Genomic DNA, 21,382 nt, shown 5'->3' with positions numbered 1-21,382 from the left:
TTGGAAGTCGAGTTGTTTTTAAAGGTGGTATGTAGTGGATTTCGATAACAAAGGTGGCAAGTCCATCCAACGATAACTTATGTAATTGTTGAATCAACACAAAATCATTGAATTTCTAAAGATTGCTTTTTGGGCTTGTGCAATTCAAATTACTAAACAGGTATTTTCAAGAGGATGCAATGTTTTTTTGGATTTAACACAACGATATGGCATATATGGTCAATATTTACGGTCAATATTAAACCACTACAGTCAAAGGATTTCAATTTGCAATTACATTTGGATGATAAGCGGAATCTCTGAATGCTCGCGATTCGCGAAGTACTGACCGTGCTAATCTAGAACAATTGAATCGATTTATAATGGCAATGTCTGCAAAGACCGTTGATGGGTTTTTTAAAGGTTTCATTACACAAACTTTGGCCAGAATAGAAGAAGTCCAATTCTTTGAAATGGTACTTTGCAGTGAATGCAAATGCTTTAAAGCCTGACATTTGTTTTTGTGAGGAACTCGAGTTTTTTATTAACTTTTAGCTGGCGTTTGCGTTAAAGGGGCATAAAAGTGGCAAAATGTAAACATTGCGCGAATCACGTGTCATTAAAGAGACCAATTAAAATCACATGTCCAAAACAAACTTGTAAAACAATTGAAACAATCAAAACACCAGCCATATTTGTTTGATTTTTGATTTTGACATGTGACATTTGTTTTGATTTTGTATCCCGCTGCATAGGTTTCTTTACAAATTTCGTCAGTACTTTTATGTCCCTTTAATGTACTTTTTACGTTTTTTTCACGTTTTGCATTGGACTAGTTAAAGTCCATTTACTGACTGAAATTTATCTGATTACAATATATTTCGGATGGTTGTAGCGGAAATTGAAAAAAACAGACCTTGTCAATACCATTTGATAAAATTTTGTGCGGTTTCCATCTAAATTCTTTATCTTTAAAGGTTTTCAAATAAGCGATTAAAGGCACAAACAAAACAGTAACATGTATTTTTACAGTTCTGGTATCGTAAAAAATATGAAAAATGACACCCTGTCAATTATTATTTCAAATTAAACAATTATTTTATTTATATAACTTGTACATATTTTCATCATCATAATATTAAACTTTATTGTGGTTAAATTCAATTTTTGAAATTTTTGTTTTGTCTCCTTTTATTTTCAAAATTCTTTTATTTTGTCATTTTATAATCACAATATTTTATCATCTAGCTTTCATTTAGTTCTCTTTTAATTTTAGTCGTCTTTCGACTTAGCTCGTCATTTACCTATTTTATTTTATTTTATTTTATCTTAATTTTATTTTTAAGTTTAGTCGTCTTTACCACTTGACTTAAACCCTGCATTTTAGGTCTTGTGATTGTTAAAAGGGCTTAACTTAACTTAACCTGTTGGCACACAACGTCAAGTTGTTTATCTATCATTCATAACATCCAGAAATCTTTGAACATGATGGTGCTACCCTCGCCGCACGACTGGGTGTACCGTTTGCTTCAAATATATATGGCCTTACGTGGGACTGAGATTATTTGCCTCAAGGTGCGAAAATTGATAATCAATTTTTCCAACCTTAAACAAAAAACACCCTGTGAGGGACTGAATTTTTAGTTTTTTGTTTTTTACGACCCTACCTGGAAATTTGGTGTAGAAGTAAAAGGTCGGTATTGTCTGACATGGTTGAATATCCCCGTACCTCTTTTCGTCTTACACCCCTAACCCTAGGCGTTAGATAAACATTGAAATAACACTGTATGTCAGCAAGGTTTTATTACAATTTCTATGGTGTTCTTTTTAACACTTTAGTTTCATCATTTAGATTTTTTTCATAAGCTGTTTCTATAGATTTATACCGTACATTTATATAATTTATATCTTCGTTATATTAGTAGTAAAATTAAAACAAGACAATACCAAAAATGACAACACACTATATTGCTCTTCCTCTATCGAACACATTCTAATCTCATAACAGATCATCCATTGTGCACATGCCACAGCCTGCTCTAAAGGGGTATGGTGAATGTGACGATCTGTCTGTTGCTTGAAAAAGAAGTCTATGATTGGAGCTTTTTTTAGTGTGATTGTTTTGCTTTAGCCATCTCAAATCTGGATGAAAAAGATAAAAGCGGTGCGCCAACATGGGCTATGGTCCTCTTGCCCTTTAGAGTACATCAATACGTGCCATGCGTGGAGCATCAGAATCTTTTCGGAGATTAAAACATACCTATCATTTTATTTTATACTAACTCTAATCCACAGGAGCAATAGCCGACTGACCCACAAGCCATCCCTGTTCCTTCTAATAATCTGTTCATTTAATACCAAGTCAAGCTGTCTAAAAGTTAAAGCGGGCTATCCACGTAAATTATCTACAGTGTGTCCCAAAAAAGTGGATAAATTTTTACTTAAAGTGAAATTCTCGAAACTCACTGTCTAAACTTTTATATTCAATTCCCAAGATGATTGAACAAGTTTTGGACATTGAAATGTTAAGTATACAAGCCATAAAATTGTGTATAAGTTATGAGGATTTTATTTACATAAAAATGTGTCCAATAATTTGGGACACACTGTATCTATCTAAGCGCTGACCCAGTGCAGGAACAGAATCAATAGACCGTTCAATTTATTCACCTAACCACCTTCTGTTCTATAGGTTTCCTTTCCTTCAAGTTTCCTAGAAATTATCAAATATCGTCAAGAAAGTCCTATACTTTATACTAGGTTTTCTCTCTACAGGGTGTCCAAAAATCCTGTAATATCAAAACAAATACTTTAGGCGTACAACTTTCTTGATTTTCGCAAATTTGGGCCCTTTTCGCGAAAGTAAATATCTTTAAAAATTCTAGGAAGGGCCATTCGCGAAAGTTTATGTTCGCGAAAAATTCTTGACAAAATAGAAAATCTGTGAAACTTTAAACTTTAAATAATGGCACTTTTTAGCCTGCTAAAAGACTAATAAGTCAAAGGACAAATGTTTCAACCCAATCCAATAAATAGTTGTCCCTCTATACCATTTTTTCATGTGAAAATTCTCAATTTTACGTCTTGATTGGCGAAAGTTCGAAAGCAGCCACCGAGGGCAAATGATGGAAAAGCCGTTCCTTTTTTTCGACAAAATATTAAAAAGCTCAATCGCGAGTTCACCGTTTACAACGGGAGAAAAAATGATCGGTTACTAGTCTTGCTCAAAACTCGATCTTGGAGAGTAAAAATGGCGAAACAGAAATGTTTTTTGAAATTTTTCACTGATTCTCGTATTGTAAAGGGATATATTTATCACGTGTTAATATTAACTGAATTAGTTGTTGACATCATTCAACTATACGTGTATAAAGTTTGTAGGTGTATTTTTCAGTGATGATGGAGATACAGCTAGATATAATTTTTAAGGGTGAAATTTAAAGTGTCTAGCAAATGGTTACCAACTGCCAATATGGATTACAAAAGTTTATGCTTGCGAAAACTATTTTTCCATTAAATTCACGAAATGTCGTGAATTTCGCGATTTTTCGTTCTCGCGAAAGTTTGTACGCCTAAAGTATGTCTTTGAGTTATTTTGTGTGGCATTTATTACTGTGTATTGACAAAGGAAAAAATAAGAGACACAAACTTTCAATTTTCGTATCTTATTTAATTTTTCCCTCCAAAAAAAAAATCAACCCATAATTTCAAAAATTATTTAATAATTGTTAATGACGACTGATACCGGTAATGACGTTTTTGTGACGACCTCTAATGACCAATAAACCATTTTATTATTTCAGATATTTGTTTTACAAGGAGATAGTTCTTATTCCTGGAGAGAATACGTTTTTTTATAAGGACGTTTTTTGAAGCCTTCGGATGTTCTTAACTTTTTGAGATTTAAACCTAAAAATGTTCTTAACATGTTCTTATTTTCATGATATTGTGGCCATTTTTTGTAAATTTCCTAAAAAATCGGGTATTTTAGAGTCTCCAAAACCTTGAAATGTTCTAAACTTGTTCTTAACATTTTGGCCATCAAAGCCTCATGTTCTTATATAGTTTGTTCTTATGAGAAAAACACAACTAACTCTCAACACAACATTTAAAGTTTAAATTGCTTATAAAAAACCTGCGGACGTCATCAAAATATGTGCGGTTGGATGTGATCTGAATCTGGATGTGTATCTTTATCACCATTTTGGATGATTTTTGTTTGAAATTTTGACCAAATAAGGTAAGCCTGAAAATCACAAAAAAAAGAAAGAGCAAAAGAACAGTTGAGCTTTTTTACTTAAGAGCAATTTTATAAGAACAATGCAAAAAAATGAGCAGTGGAGCTACACTTTTTTTTATAAGAACAATTCTAGAAAAACAATGAGGCTCAAAATCGCCGAAAAATAAGAACGATTTTCGAACAATGCTGAGCCTGAAATTACTCAATTTCAAGCAATTTAGGGGTCAAAGTAGTAAAAATTTGAGAATATAATAGAATAATAGAACAGGATAAGAATAATTATCGGCTCAAAGTGCCAAAAAAAATAAGAACAGCCAAGCCTCAGAAAAAATACTGATTCTTATAAAAAAGTGTAGAACACGTTCTGTATCCAATTCTTTTCCCAAGGGGGATTAATGCTATTTCTTAACGCATGGGGCATTTGAGATGCTTTTTGTGAGACAACGAGGCTTTGAAATTTAGCAAAAGACTTGAGCCTCAGATTTCATATTTCACTAAAGTAAAAGAATACTGATTTTTAAGCCCCCTTTTTAAGGTCTTGAATAAGTTAGCTTGAAAAATTCGTAAAGATAAGTCGAGGCTAAAGGCTTGGGGACACGAGAAATTTTTTTTGCATTTTGTTTCATGTGACAAAAACTGAGGGAAATACCCAAAAGACACGTTGATTTTGTCCCTGGGACAAAAGTGGTATTTCACTTTTATTGGTAGAAAGAAAAATGGGTAGATACACACGAGAAAGCGTTTCAGGTTGGTGGGGTGGAGCATGTTGCATTGCACCAACGCGAAAACTACTTTTCGTGTCCCCAAGCCTTAAAAGTTTTGCCAAGAGAAGTTCTTAGAAAAGATGGAACTTACGTCAGTAAAATAATTACATAATAAAAATACTAATTAGTATACAGTGATTATTGAATGATGTATGAGTGCTATTTTAAACACGAATTTCATTTGTGACAATGTTAATGTCAGAATTTGTTATGTGTGTACGTGGTTATAAGTTTTGGCTGGTTTTGTTGGGAGAGATTGAGTGGGTACAATGACCATTTTACCAAGCTGAGTTTTTATCTTGCACATTGATATACCTACTCTTTGATCTTTGATGTCTGAATGTCACATGATGTTAGTTCAAAGCAGGGGATATGAGCTCCCGAGTACAATTCTTGTTTTTCAATGTACTGTTCCGTCTGTAACATTTTATAGATACTACCTCAGAAATTTAACCTGATAACAGATGTTCATAATTTTCTTACGCGCACGGTAAACCTCTAAAGGCGCTTGAAAATTATACATCTGAGGAAAATAGTCCTCCCGCGGAAAATTCTACAACAAGAATCTTGTTGTGCGCCGGAAAAATAAAAACTGATACGGCGCTCTATTCATAAACACGATCGCGCAACTTTGTTGTCATTCCCAGTCCTTTTAACGAACGCGGTCCTTACGTTTTCGAGATTGCATATTCGTCAGATTGTTTGTTTTCACACATTCCTTTAGAGCTTCAGCGTGGTGTGCAGAAAACATTCACAATCTGATCTCAGGTTACAGAAATTAGGATTAGATTGAGGTTACTGTTAATCTTGAATTCATCGCAATACGGACAAAATGTGTTTTATTTCAGATGGATACACATTTTTTTATAAGAACTAACTATATAAGAACAAGGCTTCGATGGCAAAAATATTTAGAATAAGTTAAGAACATTCGAAATTAACTTTAAAAACAATACTGGATGAATACAATATGTACTTTATGTGCGTGTTATGATTCATGTCGAACATCCATATGAGAGAGCTTGTCAATGCACAAAATTAAAAAAAACTAAAATGGGTACAAGCTTTTTTTATAAGAATGGTGTTTTTTCATTTCACCATGGATATTCTTAACTTTTATGCGAAAATCATCCAAAAATATTCTTACGGTATTCATAGGTTAAGATCGAAATTGGCAATCTACGGGTTAAAATGCATTAAAAATGGCATTCTTAGGTTCAGTTGCTAAATTCCATGATGGTGATATTCTTACCATATTCTTAAATTTTTTGGCCATTTTCATCATGGACATTCTTATAAAGTGTATTCTTATAAAGAAAAGCGTGTAGATTGCACAAAATAATTACTTTCCGAAAGCATCCCTAATATTTTCCTTTAAATTGATTGATACGGAATGCCACTAAACGGCTGCTATAATGACATTGTATTTTGTGATTGTTTTATTATTCTATTGATTTGTTTGTTATATCATGGTTATATTCACATTGGAGGATATTTTTTCTTTTCATATCTGTGGTAGGCTGCTGGCATTTAGTAGATGCGAACTGTTCCTCATATTCCTTTATCTGATATTCCGATGGCGGATTGGCGACCGCCCACGCTATAGCTCTGAAGGGAGCGGGCCAATTTTCCATCGGAGAGGAATGATAGTCGGTCTTTGATGTGCCGCATCCTCAGTCGGGTTCAACTAGCCTTGCGCGTAAAGGTAAAAATATTTCGGTTGGACCAGCCAATCTCCCTGAAAACGAGGGCTGGGTTACCAGACCTCCCACGGCAAAATCCTCGACGCAGTCTTGCAAAATTCCGTAATGTAAACCTTCCAGATGTTGAAAATTTTCCCGACTTTCAGAGCTTTAGCGTGTTGGATGAAAATTTCACCATCTGGGTGCCAGATAACATATTCCTATACTAACAACAGTTTTGTAGAGGTCTGCGATTCAGACTACACGTTTTTTTATAAAAACATCCAAAATTTTTGAAGCCTTCGTATATTCTTAACTCTTTGGGTTTTAAAAATTTTCTCTTGCAAGCATGTTCTTATTTTCACCGCATTTTGAGAGTATTTTTTCCACTTGTCTAAGAAAATAGGGTCCAAAAAGCTTAAAATGTTCTTAACTTGTTCTTAACATTTTGGCCATCGAAGCCTCATGTTCTTATATAGTTTGTTCTTATAAAGGACCTGAGTAAAAAAATTGCAGAATTATTTCTAGAGATTGAATATTATTTTTGAAACAACAAGAATTGAGACAATATTGATGGATGACAATGAAGGGCGTGGTTTTTGCGGTAGTTTTGTTGATCACGTGGCCTCAAATACTGATTGCTCACCCGTAAGTTTTGTTTGAACTTCCCGAACCGCTTGCTAGTATAACTTTTACTACTATATAGAATTTTACTATTTTTAATCTCAATTAAAATTTGACCATTCCAGACTCAGTGTTGTTCATAAGATGTTCTTATTATTTGCGATTTTGAGCCTAATTGTTCTTATAAAATTGTTCTAATGGGAAAAAAGATTGTACTGTATTAACCATTGAGTTTAAAGCCCGAAGGACTAGAGTAGAATCTCTAACCTTTCCAAGGCAAGAAAAAGTGAAGCCACTTATTTCCCATCCAAAACGCGCCTAGAACCCGCCGTAATAATGACGACGGATTGTATCTAGCGGTTCCTTTGTTTTTGAGGTCTGCATCTTTTGAAATCTAGCGATAGATTTTAGTTTCAATCCGGTGTTTGTGTGAAAACAACGCGCGGGCATTCTGGATGGGAAATAAGTGGTTTTATTTCCCATTTCGAAGTCTCAAGTCTAGCCCTTCGGGTTTGGAAGTCAATGGTAATTGAACTCTTTTATTTATTTCATTTTAGGTGTGAAACTCTGATTTACTTTATTCCGTAAGTCAAGTTATAACTATTTTTGGCTTGGAAATTTCGAATTTTATTTTTCACAGGTTAAAATGTCATGTATTCTTGATATGCGTACGTCAAGATAACGTCATATTTTTTAACGGAAGCACCCAAAAAAGCTGGTTTTGACCTCCGTGTTTCTATTTTTAGTAACAGAGAGGGGTCAAATCCCAGCTTTTTTAGGGTGTTTCCGCTAGAAAAATGACTTACGCATATCAAGAATTAAATGGTCTTTTACACAAAAGATCGCTAATTATACATTCGTTTTTTGCCATCAAATGATGTAGAGAAGAGGCTTCAACATTGTATATAACAGATTGCAGTTCTAAAGATTTGACAACTATACCAGATGATTTGCCAACAAATATTACAGCTTTGTAAGTATTCACACATCTTTTTATAAGAACGTCCAAAATTTTTGAAACCTTCGAATGTTCTTAACTTTTTGAGTTTTAAGCCTAAAATGTTCTTAACATGTTCTTATTTTCGCCATTTTTTGAGTAATTTTGTCCATTTTCCTAAAAAATTAGGTGTTTTAGAGTCCACGAAGCCTTAAAATGTTTTTAACTTGTTCTTAATATTTTGGTCATCGAAACATTATGTTCTTATATTGTTTGTTCATTAAAAATCTTTTTTAGAACAGCATTGATTCCCTGTTCTTTTACGCTTTTTATGAACGTTGTAAGAACTAGTGAACTATCTTGGTGAAGAATGTGAACCCTTCGAAAACAATCGAAAGACTAAAAGTTCTAAATTACTGGGCTATCCACGTAAAATATTGACTCTTTGTAATATATGAAGTCAAGTGATAGTCTCGAACCACCAAATGTTGCAATTGGGATTTTTGACCCTTGCTGACTACCTGAGAATTAATTCTTACGCTGAAGTAGGTCGTTTTTCCATTGAAAATTGTTTATTTTTGATTATTTTTAGGCATCTATCATATAATTTGATCACATCTTGGGATCCCGATTCTCTGAGGAAATACCCAAACCTACAATATATGTATGTAATTATTATATAGATCTATGAGCCTCAATGTTATATATAGTCACCAATTATAACCTAAGTTATCCCCTTAACTTGAAACATCCTCTTTACAACATTACAGGGGCTAGAGAGAAATCTTCGACCTTTCTCAAGCAAAAAAAAGTGAAACCTTAGTTTGCACCACGTTTAGAAATTTTGTTAGAAGAACACCAGGAGTTTCGGATCTAGCCCCCTCGGGGCTTTGAAGTCAATGGCTTCAATAGACCTTTTCATAAATTACGTTTTTCACGAGCAACGCTTACCTCGTTTTTAAAATATTGCTATAGAAATTGATTCCCAGAGGAGTTCATAAGAAGTTTACTCCATTTATAAAAGTGACATTTGAAGACTCAATGGATTTAATCACCTAGGTAATGGTTTCAAAACGAGGCAATCGTTGCACTCAAAATATTTTATGGAAAAGCCTATCCCTGTCCGGATTATTTTAATACTTCGTACTAAGTACAATACAATAAGATGGTAATTGAAACCATTGACTTCCGAGCCCGAAGGGCTAAACTCGATCGAAACCCGGATTGGAAATGAAACCACTTATTTCCCATCCAGAACGCTCGCACGTAGTTTTTACACAAAGGCCGGATTGAGACTCAAATCTATCGATATGTTTCAAAAGATGCAGTTCTCAAAAACAAAGGAACGGCCAGATACAATCCATTGTCATGATTATGGCGCGTTCTAGGTGCGTTCTAGATGGGAAATAAGTAGCTTCACTTTTTGTTGCTTGGAAAAGGTTAGAGATTCTACTCTAGGCCTTCGGGCTTTAAACTCAATGATTGAAACCTCTACGCTTGAAGCTCAGCAGTCAAGAGAAGGATCAAGGTTAGGTGGAGCAATCTAGGGAGAAAGAGTGGCGCCCTTCCTTACCTTCGGGTAGATAGATATCGAAAGAGAAGCCTTCGGGTTGTTTCAGATTGTAGACGATGTTATCGTCCGTTACAGTGATAGTAAAGGCGGGAAAATATGGCGGTATACGGAAGAAAATGGCGGGAGAGTTTCGAAGACACTGGCAACTGACAACTCTACCGACTGTAAACTCTTTTCGGCAAAAAAACCCGTTTGCGAATTTTCTTCAGCTTTGGGCTTGTTTCTTAGATAGTGATTCATCTTGTTGTATCAGACAACTTGATAGCCAATGACATTTCAATACTCTTATTTTAGTAATTTAGATTACAACCCCATCGTTGAACTGAAGGACAATGCATTTTCTAATATGTCTGCTCTGGAAGAAATGTAAGTGATTTTAAGTGGGTCATTTTGGTCCATTTTTGGCAAAGTTTTTTGAAAGTGGTAATTTTAATGGGAAACCTTCTCTCCCCTTGACTAAATTGTTAGCCTGTATTATGCCGATTTTCTAAGACCAGACATCGTTAACAGACCTTCTGGCTGAGCTGGGATTGAGGAATTGTCTTCAGGGTTTATATATGCGATCCTTTTGCTTCTTTTATGCGGCCTGAATATGATAATCACTTACCCAACCCTTTCCTGTTTTAGACATATTGCTGGTGGAAGAATAGCCAAGATTAACAAAAATGCTTTCCAACATTTACCAAAACTTGAAGTTCTGTAAGTGTATTTTAAAGAACACGTGAGAATTAGAATATTACTGCTAAACACCAAACACTACAATCGTTGCCAATATATTATGGCACATTTCCGATGGTCAAATTTAGATACATTGCAATAACCTCCCCCTCACCTCCGAACAATGTTGGTGGGAAAGAAATATTGGGGGGAAGAGGGGGATTCTCATTTTTGTGCTCTGTGCCATAGGTCAATGATTGTAGTAGACGATGTTATCGTCCGTTACAGTGATAGCAAAGGCGGGAAAATATGGCGGTATGGCGTTATGGTGGTATACGGGAAAAAATCGGCTGGAGAGTTTCTAAGAAACTGACAAACTCTACCGACTGTAAACTCTTTTTGGCAAAAAAAACCGTTCGCGAATTTTCTTCGGCTTTGTTTTTTTTTCTTAGATAGTGATTCTTCTTAGTCTATAACATAGTCTATGATTGTAGTATCTGTCGCCATTTATTTATAAACATAAAAAGCCAATAGTATGTTAGATTGGTTTCCCAACAAAACCGTAGCTGAAACCTTGTATAAACGGGCCAATGATGTCAGGTTTTGACTTAACATTTTTCTTTTAGAAACTTGGAATACAACCAATTGGAGAGTATTAAAGAGGATGATTTTGACAATGTGAAGAACCTTCGTGAAATGTAAGAATAACGTCTTTTTAACTTCAGATGGACATTAAAAAAACGACACGTTGGTAGCAAATTCAAAAATTAGGCTCTGGTCGTGACACTGATTGCTCTTGTGACAAAACGTGAATTATGAAATATAGCAAAATCAAATTTCCCTTTGGAAATTCAATAGCATGTGGGGGGGATTGGTCGAGTTATACGAAATCTTATCAAAAAAAATTTATTCCCGTCTAGCAGACTCATCAGTGATGAATTCTGTATGAAATGAGAATATAGTTCATATTTGGACCTACCTGGAGGAGGAGGTCCTATAAACTAACCCGTGTTCGTTCGTTCGTAAGTTCGTTAGTTTGTTAGTTACCAGCTTTTCTCGAGATCGGCTCATTCGATTTTTCTGATTTTTTGCTCAAAGATGCATTTAACGAGGATTTTTCATATGCGAGTTGCGAGTTACGAGTTACGAGTTACGAGTTGCATTCAAAACCACGAGTTGCGAGTTACTTTTTACGAGTTACGAGTTACGAGTTGCATTTTAACAAAATAAAATCGCGAGTTGCGAGTTACGAGTTGCATTTTAACGCACAAAATTCGCGAGTTGCAAATTAAAAGTGCGAGTTGCAAATTAAAAGTGCGAGTTGCAAATTAAAAAAAAAAATTAAAAGTGCGAGTTGCAAATTAAAAACAAGTCTGAGGCTGTTATCTTGAATAATAACAGCAAAAAAACGACCAGTTGATTGCCCAAACAGAAATAGGGGCTTCGTCGTTTCAGCGTCTTGTAAATTCCATGCCTGCCGAAATTCTAATTTTGCTGACAACTCAAAGGGATACTGACCGAAAATTCTCACAGAAATTGAAAGATCACGCAAAATTCAACTCATCCCAAATGTGGTACCTTTCAAGAAAATCAGTAAAACAATCAGCGCGTTGTTCGGGATGTTTAAAACCAAGAACAATCGTAACTGGGAATCTTCATTTATTCGTTGAAGGACTCCTTCATCTAGAAGATCGTGACCGAGTAGTTGAGACAAAACTTCGATTTTGTATAAGCAGCAGATGTGTCAGAGATATAAAGAGCTCTCTTCACAACATAAAATCAATAGGAGCTGATACCGTGATACGCATTGATCCAGCATTAAACGACATTACCCAAGCCGAACTGAACACGATTAAAGCTAACGCAATTAAAGTTGAAAACATTGAAAGTGTTCAAATTTTACCAAATATGTAATAGTTTATAATATTTCTATGCACCTTATAAGTGTGATTGACATATTTTGGTATATCTTCAGTTTATTTTTTAAGTGTGAGTGACATTTTGGTATATCTTTAGTTTATTTTTTAAGTGTAAGTGACATTTTGGTATATCTTTAGTTTATTTTTTAAGTGTGAGTGGCATATTTTGGTATATCTTTAGTTTATTTTTTAAGTGTGAGTGACCTTTTGGTATATCTTTAGGTGTGAGTGACATTTTGGTATATCTTTAGTTTATTTTTTAAGTGTGAGTGACATTTTGGTATATCTTTAGTTTATTTTTTAAGTGTGAGTGGCATATTTTGGTATCTTTAGTTTATTTTTAAGTGTGAGTGACATTTTGGTATATCTTTAGTTTATTTTTTAAGTGTGAGTGACATTTTGGTATATCTTTAGTTTATTTTTTAAGTGTGAGTGGCATAAGTTTTTTTTGAAATTCTTCTTCTCCTGTTGATAGATTTATGGCCCTTTCGCTGACTTCTGGTTGATTTGTTTCACGCTTTATTTCTTTTGATCTTTTTAACTATTGTTCTGTAACCAAGAGTAAGCGAAGGGATTAAACTTTACTTGCGAGGACTAGCAATAATCTTTCAGCTGATCGGTTTTATTGTTCGTTTCATCTATCTTTTATTTGATTTTAAATAAATTAATTAATTAACGTATTCTTATTTTTTTAGAATTTTTACAAACATGAGAAATGATCAATTTGAGAGTTTTGGACTTTTGAGTGAACTTTCGTGTAAAGCTTTAGGAATTTTTCGTTTTTCGACGTCTTTTTTTCAATTCCCTTTTTGAGATTTAGTAATAGTAATTAATACTTTTAGTACTTAGTTAATTTCTTATGTTATACGTAGTGCCTTACCTATTTTTTTATAATATACGTTTTTAGGTCATTGATTTGTAACTGAAAATGTTCATCAAAAGACATGTCTTCTGTACAAGAAGATCTTTCTGCAGTTCTTTCATTTGAAATCACGACCATCCTAGCTAGTCCTGTTAGCTACTTTGCAGTGAAGCCTTTTTTCACTTACTCGAATATCTTTCTCGAATTTTTTTGTACCTGGGATGACTGGAACTGTTCCTTTGTTTTTGAATTTATAGATAATTTTGAAAATGACAATCACAATAAAATTGAAACTATTTTAAAATGTGTGACTTCAATTATCTATACAGTCGGAACAGAAATTTTATTTACATTAAGAAAATCCTTAGGGTCAAAGGTTTTATGATGGCCAATTCTTACTTCGGATGTTTTTCTACGGGACGCAGGAAAAAACCTTAAAGGTACCCAAAAACAATTTAAGATGTTTTGTAAAACTCAAAACTAGCAAAAAGCGATTAGATACCATCTGAAATCTCTCAAAAAGTTGATAAAAAACAACTTTAAGTGGATATGCCTATTTAGGTACTTGAATAAATATGGGTTGCGAAAAATCGAAAGTCAAAGGAGTCTAAGGGTCTCAATGTTGAAAAATCTGCAAAAAGAAAGTAAAATAAGTCTCTCTAAGAGTTGCTTTTCTCGCAAATTTTCAGAAAAACTTTCTTAAGGGTAAGGGTTCAAAGGTCCGGTCCGAACATACATGACATATCCTCCATACCTAGTATCCCCTCCCGGGCGCACTTTTCTCTACAGTACTTTACACTCATGCAATGTAAATACATACTTTGTGTACATTTTTTTCTTGATCCACCAAATGTTTGCTCTTTTTTATGTATAATAGTGAGCGCAGCATAACCATTTAACCATTACGAAATATCTTTTCTTTTATCAATAGAAATGTTATTCATTCACCCTTACTGACTTTTCGATTTGCAACTCGCACTTTTGATTTGCAACTCGCACTTTTAATTTGCAACTCGCACTTTTAATTTGCAACTCGCACTTTTAGTTTGCAACTCGCACTTTTAATTTGCAACTCGCACTTTTAGTTTGCAACTCGCACTTTTAGTTTGCAACTCGCACTTTTAATTTGCAACTCGCACTTTTAATTTGCAACTCGCGAATTTTGTGTGTTAAAATGCAACTCGTAACTCGCAACTCGCGATTTTATTTTGTTAAAATGCAACTCGTAACTCGTAACTCGTAAAAAGTAACTCGCAACTCGTGGTTTTAAATGCAACTCGTAACTCGTAACTCGTAACTCGCAACTCGCATCTTATCATATCACTTTTTTTCTCCTCGCATTGCTATCTAACTTTCATCATCAGGTAGGTCCATTCAGCATCTAGCNATCGTGACCGAGTAGTTGAGACAAAACTTCGATTTTGTATAAGCAGCAGATGTGTCAGAGATATAAAGAGCTCTCTTCACAACATAAAATCAATAGGAGCTGATACCGTGATACGCATTGATCCAGCATTAAACGACATTACCCAAGCCGAACTGAACACGATTAAAGCTAACGCAATTAAAGTTGGAAAACATTGAAAGTGTTCAAATTTTACCAAATATGTAATAGTTTATATATTTCTATGCACCTTATAAGTGTGATTGACATATTTTGGTATATCTTCAGTTTATTTTTTAAGTGTGAGTGACATTTTGGTATATCTTTAGTTTATTTTTATCTTTAGTGAGTGACATTTTGGTATATCTTTAGTTTATTTTTAAGTGTGAGTGGCATATTTTGGTATATTTTAGTTTATTTTTTAGTGTGAGTGACATTTTGGTATATCTTTAGTGACATTTTTTGGTATATCTTAGTTTATTTTTTAAGTGTGAGTGGCATATTTTGGTATATCTTTAGTTTATTTTTAATTTAGTTTATTTTTTAAGTGTGAGTGACATTTTGGTATATCTTTAGTTTATTTTTTAAGTGTGAGTGTGGCATATTGGTATATCTTTAGTTTATTTTTTTAAGTGTGAGTGGCATAAGTTTTTTTTGAAATTCTTTCTCTCCTGTTGATAGATTTATGGCCCTTTCGCTGACTTCTGGTTGATTTGTTTCACGCTTTATTTTTCTTTTTTTCTTTTGATCTTTTTAACTATTGTTCTGTAACCAAGAGTAAGCGAAGGGATTAAACTTTACTTGCGAGGACTAGCAATAATCTTTCAGCTGATCGGTTTTATTGTTCGTTTCATCTATCTTTTATTTGATTTTAAATAAATTAATTAATTAACGTATTCTTATTTTTTTAGAATTTTTACAAACATGAGAAATGATCAATTTGAGAGTTTTGGACTTTTGAGTGAACTTTCGTGTAAAGCTTTAGGAATTTTTCGTTTTTCGACGTCTTTTTTTCAATTCCCTTTTGAGATTTAGTAATAGTAATACTTTTAGTACTTAGTTAATTTCTTATGTTATACGTAGTGCCTTACCTATTTTTTTTATAATATACGTTTTTAGGTCATTGATTTGTAACTGAAAATGTTCATCAAAAGACATGTCTTCTGTACAAGAAGATCTTTCTGCAGTTCTTTCATTTGAAATCACGACCATCCTGGCTAGTCCTGTTAGCTACTTTGCAGTGAAGCCTTTTTTCACTTACTCGAATATCTTTCTCGAATTTTTTGTACCTGGGATGACTGGAACTGTTACTTTGTTTTTGAATTTACAGATAATTTTGAAAATGACAATCACAATAAAATTGAAACTATTTAAAATGTGTGACTTCAATTATATACAGTCGGAACAGAAATTTTATTTACATTAAGAAAATCCTTAGGGTCAAAGGTTTTATGATGGCCAATTCTTACTTCGGATGTTTTTCTACGGGACGCAGGAAAAACCTTAAAGGTACCCAAAAACAATTTAAGATGTTTTGTAAAACTCAAAACTAGCAAAAAGCGATTAGATACCATCTGAAATCTCTCAAAAAGTTGATAAAAAACAACTTTAAGTGGATATGCCTATTTAGGTACTTGAATAAATATGGGTTGCGAAAAATCGAAAGTCAAAGGAGTCTAAGGGTCTCAATGTTGAAAAATCTGCAAAAAGAAAGTAAAATAAGTCTCTCTAAGAGTTGCTTTTCTCGCAAATTTTCAGAAAAACTTTCTTAAGGGTAAGGGTTCAAAGGTCCGGTCCGAACATACATGACATATCCTCCATACCTTAGTATCCCCTCCCGGGCGCACTTTTCTCTACAGTACTTTACACTCATGCAATGTAAATACATACTTTGTGTACATTTTTTTCTTGATCCACCAAATGTTTGATCTTTTTTATGTATAATAGTGAGCGCAGCAATAACCATTTAACCATTACGAAATATCTTTTCTTTTATCAATAGAAATGTTCTTCATTCACCCTTACTGACTTTTCGATTTGCAACTCGCACTTTTGATTTGCAACTCGCACTTTTAATTTGCAACGCACTTTTAATTTGCAACTCGCACTTTTAATTGCAACTTTTAATTTTGCAACTCGCACTTTTATTTGCAACTCGCACTTTTAATTTGCAACTCGCACTTTTAATTTGCAACTCGCACTTTTAGTTTGCAACTCGCACTTTTAATTTGCAACTCGCACTTTTAATTTGCAACTCGCGAATTTTGTGTGTTAAATGCAACTCGTAAACTCGCAACTCGCGTAAACTCGTAACTCGTAACTCGTAAAAAGTAACTCGCAACTCGTGGTTTTAAATGCAACTCGTAACTCGTAACTCGTAACTCGCAACTCGCATCTTATCATATCACCATTTAACTATAAACCCTCAAATGTGACGGAGCCTGATTTTATTATCATGTAGGCCCATAAAAATATCGCTTGTTGGTTTTCGATTCTTTTCGTACTAGATTATTGACTGGTAACAGACTGTCGTTGATTGATAAAAATGCTTTCAATGAAACTCTTCATCTAGAAGCTTTGTAAGTTGGTTATTGTGGAGTCTCTTCAAAGGGACATAAAAGTAGTAAAATGTAAACATTGCGCGAACCACGTGTCATTAAAGGCAACAATTAAAATCAGCCATATTTGTTTTTATTTTTTATTTTGGCATGTGACATTTGTTTTGATTTTCTACCCCGCTGCATATGGTTTGTTTACAAATTTCGTCAGTACTTTTATGTCCCTTTAACTCGAACCTCTATAACTCGAATGTCCTCTGAACTCGGACAACTTTTATGGTTTAGTTAGCAATGCCAAACAAATTTGCGTTCCCTGTGCGTGTTTGAGCTATGGAGACTCCACTATATTAAGTTTTGTTCTGATGTTATCTTCCAATCTTTCTTCCAAGAAATTTATTATTTACGACTAATTATTTACAGTTGAATCTCTATAATTCGAACTCGAACGACGGAGGAATCTTATTTGTTCGAATAACGGAGAGATTCGTATTATGGAGAGTATTTATGGACGTGAACTGAGAATAAGTTCGAATTATAGAAAGATTCGAATAATAGAAGTTCGAATAAGCGAGAGTAACTGTATCCTAGAATAGGATTTCAAAAAAGGAGATATACATTTCTTCTATGAAATATCTTATCATTTAAAGGTTTTGTTTAAAAATAAGAGTGATATCGTTTGCTTACTCATCTCAGCTTTTTCACATTGGATTGACACGGATGTGGAGCAAGATTGGTCAGAAAGAGGAAAAGAAAAATATTTTTTGCTTATATCAGCATAATATAACAATAGACAGACACTGTCCTGATACGAAAGGGAAACAAAAAATAAAACCTTTAAATTTTATCTGTTATTTTCTAGATTTCTTGATCTGAATCGACTGGAAAGTTTAGATGATAAAACTTTTTATGGATTGCTGAAGTTGAATACTTTGTAAGTGAATCTTTCTTATCCAGGTGGCATTAAACGAAATGTCCATACAATGTTAATGTTAATGTGTATATTCTTTAAAGTCGAAAAAAGTGTACAAATATGTACTAGCTTTAAAGCTAATAGAGTTCGACTGAAAACAACGTTCAACGTTCATATAGCATCCATTCCGTCCCAAAACATTGAGGCTTAAATGTTCTTACCATGTTCTTAATGACGCTCAGTTCTCTACTTAAAAACTTAGAATGGGATTAAAATATGTTAAAATCTGTTAAAATCAGTACTTTCTTAGTAATTTCTGAAATCTGAGGCTTAAAAGTTGTTCTTAACTCTTTGGCGGTTTTAATAATTTTCCAAATTCGAAAAATATTTTACACACCTTCAGTATAAGGGGGATATCTCTTGAAAGGTTGCTAATACACCCTATAAAGTATATATTTTCTGAAAGCTGGGTAAAAAACCTTTGAGATGAAAGAAAAAAAAAATCCAAATTTTTATTTTGCTGACGTCAGCAGGGATTTCAAGTTTGAAAATAAAAAATAAATTTTTACGTAAAAATATTTTTTTTTCACAAAAATCATCATAAAATCAAAAATAACTGTTAGTTTTCTCTAAAACTTTGTACAAATGTTCTTATATACAATATAATCAAATGCTGAAAATTTAAGACCTAAGGCTTTACAAAAACTGAAAATATTGACATTTCGCTGAGCGCGTAAAATGACAGAAAATGGTATAAAATTGTAATAAATCTACTATCAGTTTCATGACATGAAATTCTTCTTATGAGTCTATTTCAAGGGTTCAAAATCATGAAACTAGACATTCTAGGTATATTTAATGATGTCTTGCTAGGAATTGGCCAGTTAATATGTCCATTTTCAAATTTTAACCATGTGCGGCAATAACGTGAGCTATGCTACGTCCATTCAGGGTGTCATGCGGTAACTTGAAAATCAGAAATGTCCATGAGATGAAATTGGTCAAATGACCTTTCTTTTGTAAACAAAGGCCATTGTATGTGATTTGAGCAAGTAAATCAGTGATAAATCCAAGTGCTAGTCATTTATATGGTCATGGAGACGGCTTGTGCAGCCTGGTCTTTGTCGTCACGAAATGTTGAATTATATACGAAAACTTTGAACCACACCACAAGAGCTTGGGTAGTCCAATGAGAGCCACTTTGTATGCAAATTGAGTGTTCTTTCAGAATTATACAAAAAAGATTTAGTTAGCCTTGTTGTGGCTTGAAAACTGGATTATGAGACATGTTACTAATGTCATTTCATCTGACAAAAATGTGGGCGACGTCTGACGTATACCAATTCAACCCCCATGGATATTGTGTGATAGAATGAGTTAGTCTTTACAAATAATTTGAAGCCAAAACATTACACAAACTATAAAAGTTCATTCTGCATTGATTTCGACCATAAAAACCAGTTGAATCTGCTCAAATCTTCTTTCAAGTCAACCAGTGTGGCTGCTTGAAACTTAATATTTCAATGTTTTGATTTTGCAGCTTGTCAGCCTACATATTACTATTAGCACACGGGTCTATGATCGTTCAAGTGAGACTTTTCCGTCTCTAATAACATAAGTTCACCTGTACATATAAAAATCACGGGTTTTTATAGCCTAGAAACTCTGTTTTTCTCAATAATTTAATGGGGGGTCGTTAACGACCCCCATATCCGCCAAAGAGTTAATTTGTTCTTAGGTTTTGGCCTATTTTCAGCCTCGTGTTCTTATAAAATTGTTGCTATATAAAAAAGCGTGTGTTATTTATAAAACATAGCACTAAGCATAACAAGGGTCCAGATGTGGGCTTGACATGCAATAGTTGTCCCAGCTCAAACTAAAACTGAGCTTAAAATATCTTTGAATTAAGATTTAGCATAAAATATAGGTTGTATCATAAAGTTTTATTTTTTTCTCTTTACAAGACATCTTGCAAGTAACAAACTGACCAGTGTTCCAAGTTCAATCAGTGATCTTAAAGCATTAACTAAATTGTAAGTACTCTTTTTGTATAACCATTTGATAAGTTTGTTCTGATGTATCTTCTGGTCACCCTCGTTCCCGTGTATCCCAGGCTTTATTTATGTTACTGATAGACGCCAGAGAATATATTACAGGGGTCTTATTTTGGTCCGGCGAACGGCGAATTTCGCTGACTGCTCTTAAGAAAAGCAAAACCCCTAATATTATCTGGCGCTATTAGTTAGCATAAAAAGCCAATAGTATACGCAGGGCTCTAGGTTGTCTTCTGGTATCATGAACCAGATGTTCCCGGTTCAAATACCCCTTCCGCTCAGATCATAGGTATCTGAGCTGCGACTGCTCATCCATGGGACCACGTGATAACGTCCGTCATTGTAGATCCTATTGAGCAGCTTATGACGTCACCAGGGAATAGAACACCTTTTCGGCTATTGGATCCAATGAAGGAGGGGTGGTCTAATGACCTCATTTTCGTTATATAGATTTAGTGGATAGTGGATGAATTTTTTCTATCAGCTCACCGCTGGTAATGGGGTCTACTCCCTGGTTATGTCATACCAAAAGATCTAACAATCTAAAGCTTGGAAAAAGAGAAATTCTATCCTCATTGGAATTTCGAAAGAAATTGTTATCCCCGCTACGGGAAAAGGTTCCACCGGGGTTGTTAGACATGGGTGTAACTGTGGTCGCAAGGCTCGCTGACACACTTGTTTCTCACAGACCTAATGAGAACCCAAGTGCAAGTAACAATGAGTCAAAAAGTTATCCCTTGTGAAAAAGTGTAACCCTCGATACAAAGCGAACTAAACACATTGGTACAAATGTTAAAATTAGGTTACCTCAAATGCATTTCTTTGAATTTTTATTTTATTGTTTTTATAGGGATTTGAGTTACAATTCATTTACAAAATATCCTCTCTTCAAGGAAATGAACCAACTGTTGGAACTGTAAGAACCATTCCAAAATCTTTGTAACATACAATTTACACATGGCAATCAATATATTTCCTTACTTTGAAATGATATTAAAAAGCATATCTGCAATATTTTCTAAATTTCCATCTATCCCATAGGGTTTCATTTACGACTACATCCCACAGTGCTAAATTTCCTAATGTAATTTTTAAGACCAAACTCTGTCTGACAGGTCGATAAGAATACACAGGACGCGATCTCCTCTCTGATTCAACGGGGAAATTTGCCAAAATAACAGTGTTTTTTATTACTTGAGTGGTTGGCAATCAAAGCCTTAGGGGGTCATATTTCTCAAG

At 34.1% G+C, this 21,382-nt stretch overlaps 1 protein-coding gene across 1 annotated transcript in view; it reads left to right on the top strand.

Annotated features, from left to right (window-relative positions):
• Positions 1-7,186: 7,186 nt before the first annotated feature.
• LOC136814234 (uncharacterized) overlaps positions 7,187-21,382 on the top strand; it is a 34,175-nt gene continuing 19,979 nt past the window's right edge. The window contains exons 1-11 of the mRNA XM_067070749.1: positions 7,187-7,313; positions 7,847-7,873; positions 8,173-8,262; positions 8,819-8,890; positions 10,094-10,165; positions 10,427-10,498; positions 11,083-11,154; positions 17,129-17,200; positions 18,039-18,110; positions 20,054-20,122; positions 20,994-21,059. Coding sequence (XP_066926850.1) covers positions 7,243-7,313; positions 7,847-7,873; positions 8,173-8,262; positions 8,819-8,890; positions 10,094-10,165; positions 10,427-10,498; positions 11,083-11,154; positions 17,129-17,200; positions 18,039-18,110; positions 20,054-20,122; positions 20,994-21,059 — 755 coding nt within the window. The 5' untranslated portion in view covers positions 7,187-7,242. The remainder of the gene's footprint in view (positions 7,314-7,846; positions 7,874-8,172; positions 8,263-8,818; positions 8,891-10,093; positions 10,166-10,426; positions 10,499-11,082; positions 11,155-17,128; positions 17,201-18,038; positions 18,111-20,053; positions 20,123-20,993; positions 21,060-21,382) is intronic.

Source organism: Clytia hemisphaerica, unplaced genomic scaffold (assembly GCF_902728285.1).
Source record: "Clytia hemisphaerica strain Z4C2 unplaced genomic scaffold, Clytia hemisphaerica genome assembly, whole genome shotgun sequence".
In the NCBI taxonomy this organism is placed as follows: domain Eukaryota; kingdom Metazoa; phylum Cnidaria; class Hydrozoa; order Leptothecata; family Clytiidae; genus Clytia; species Clytia hemisphaerica.
Note: the sequence above shows the minus strand (reverse complement) of the source record. Positions and strands in the feature narration are given on the sequence as shown.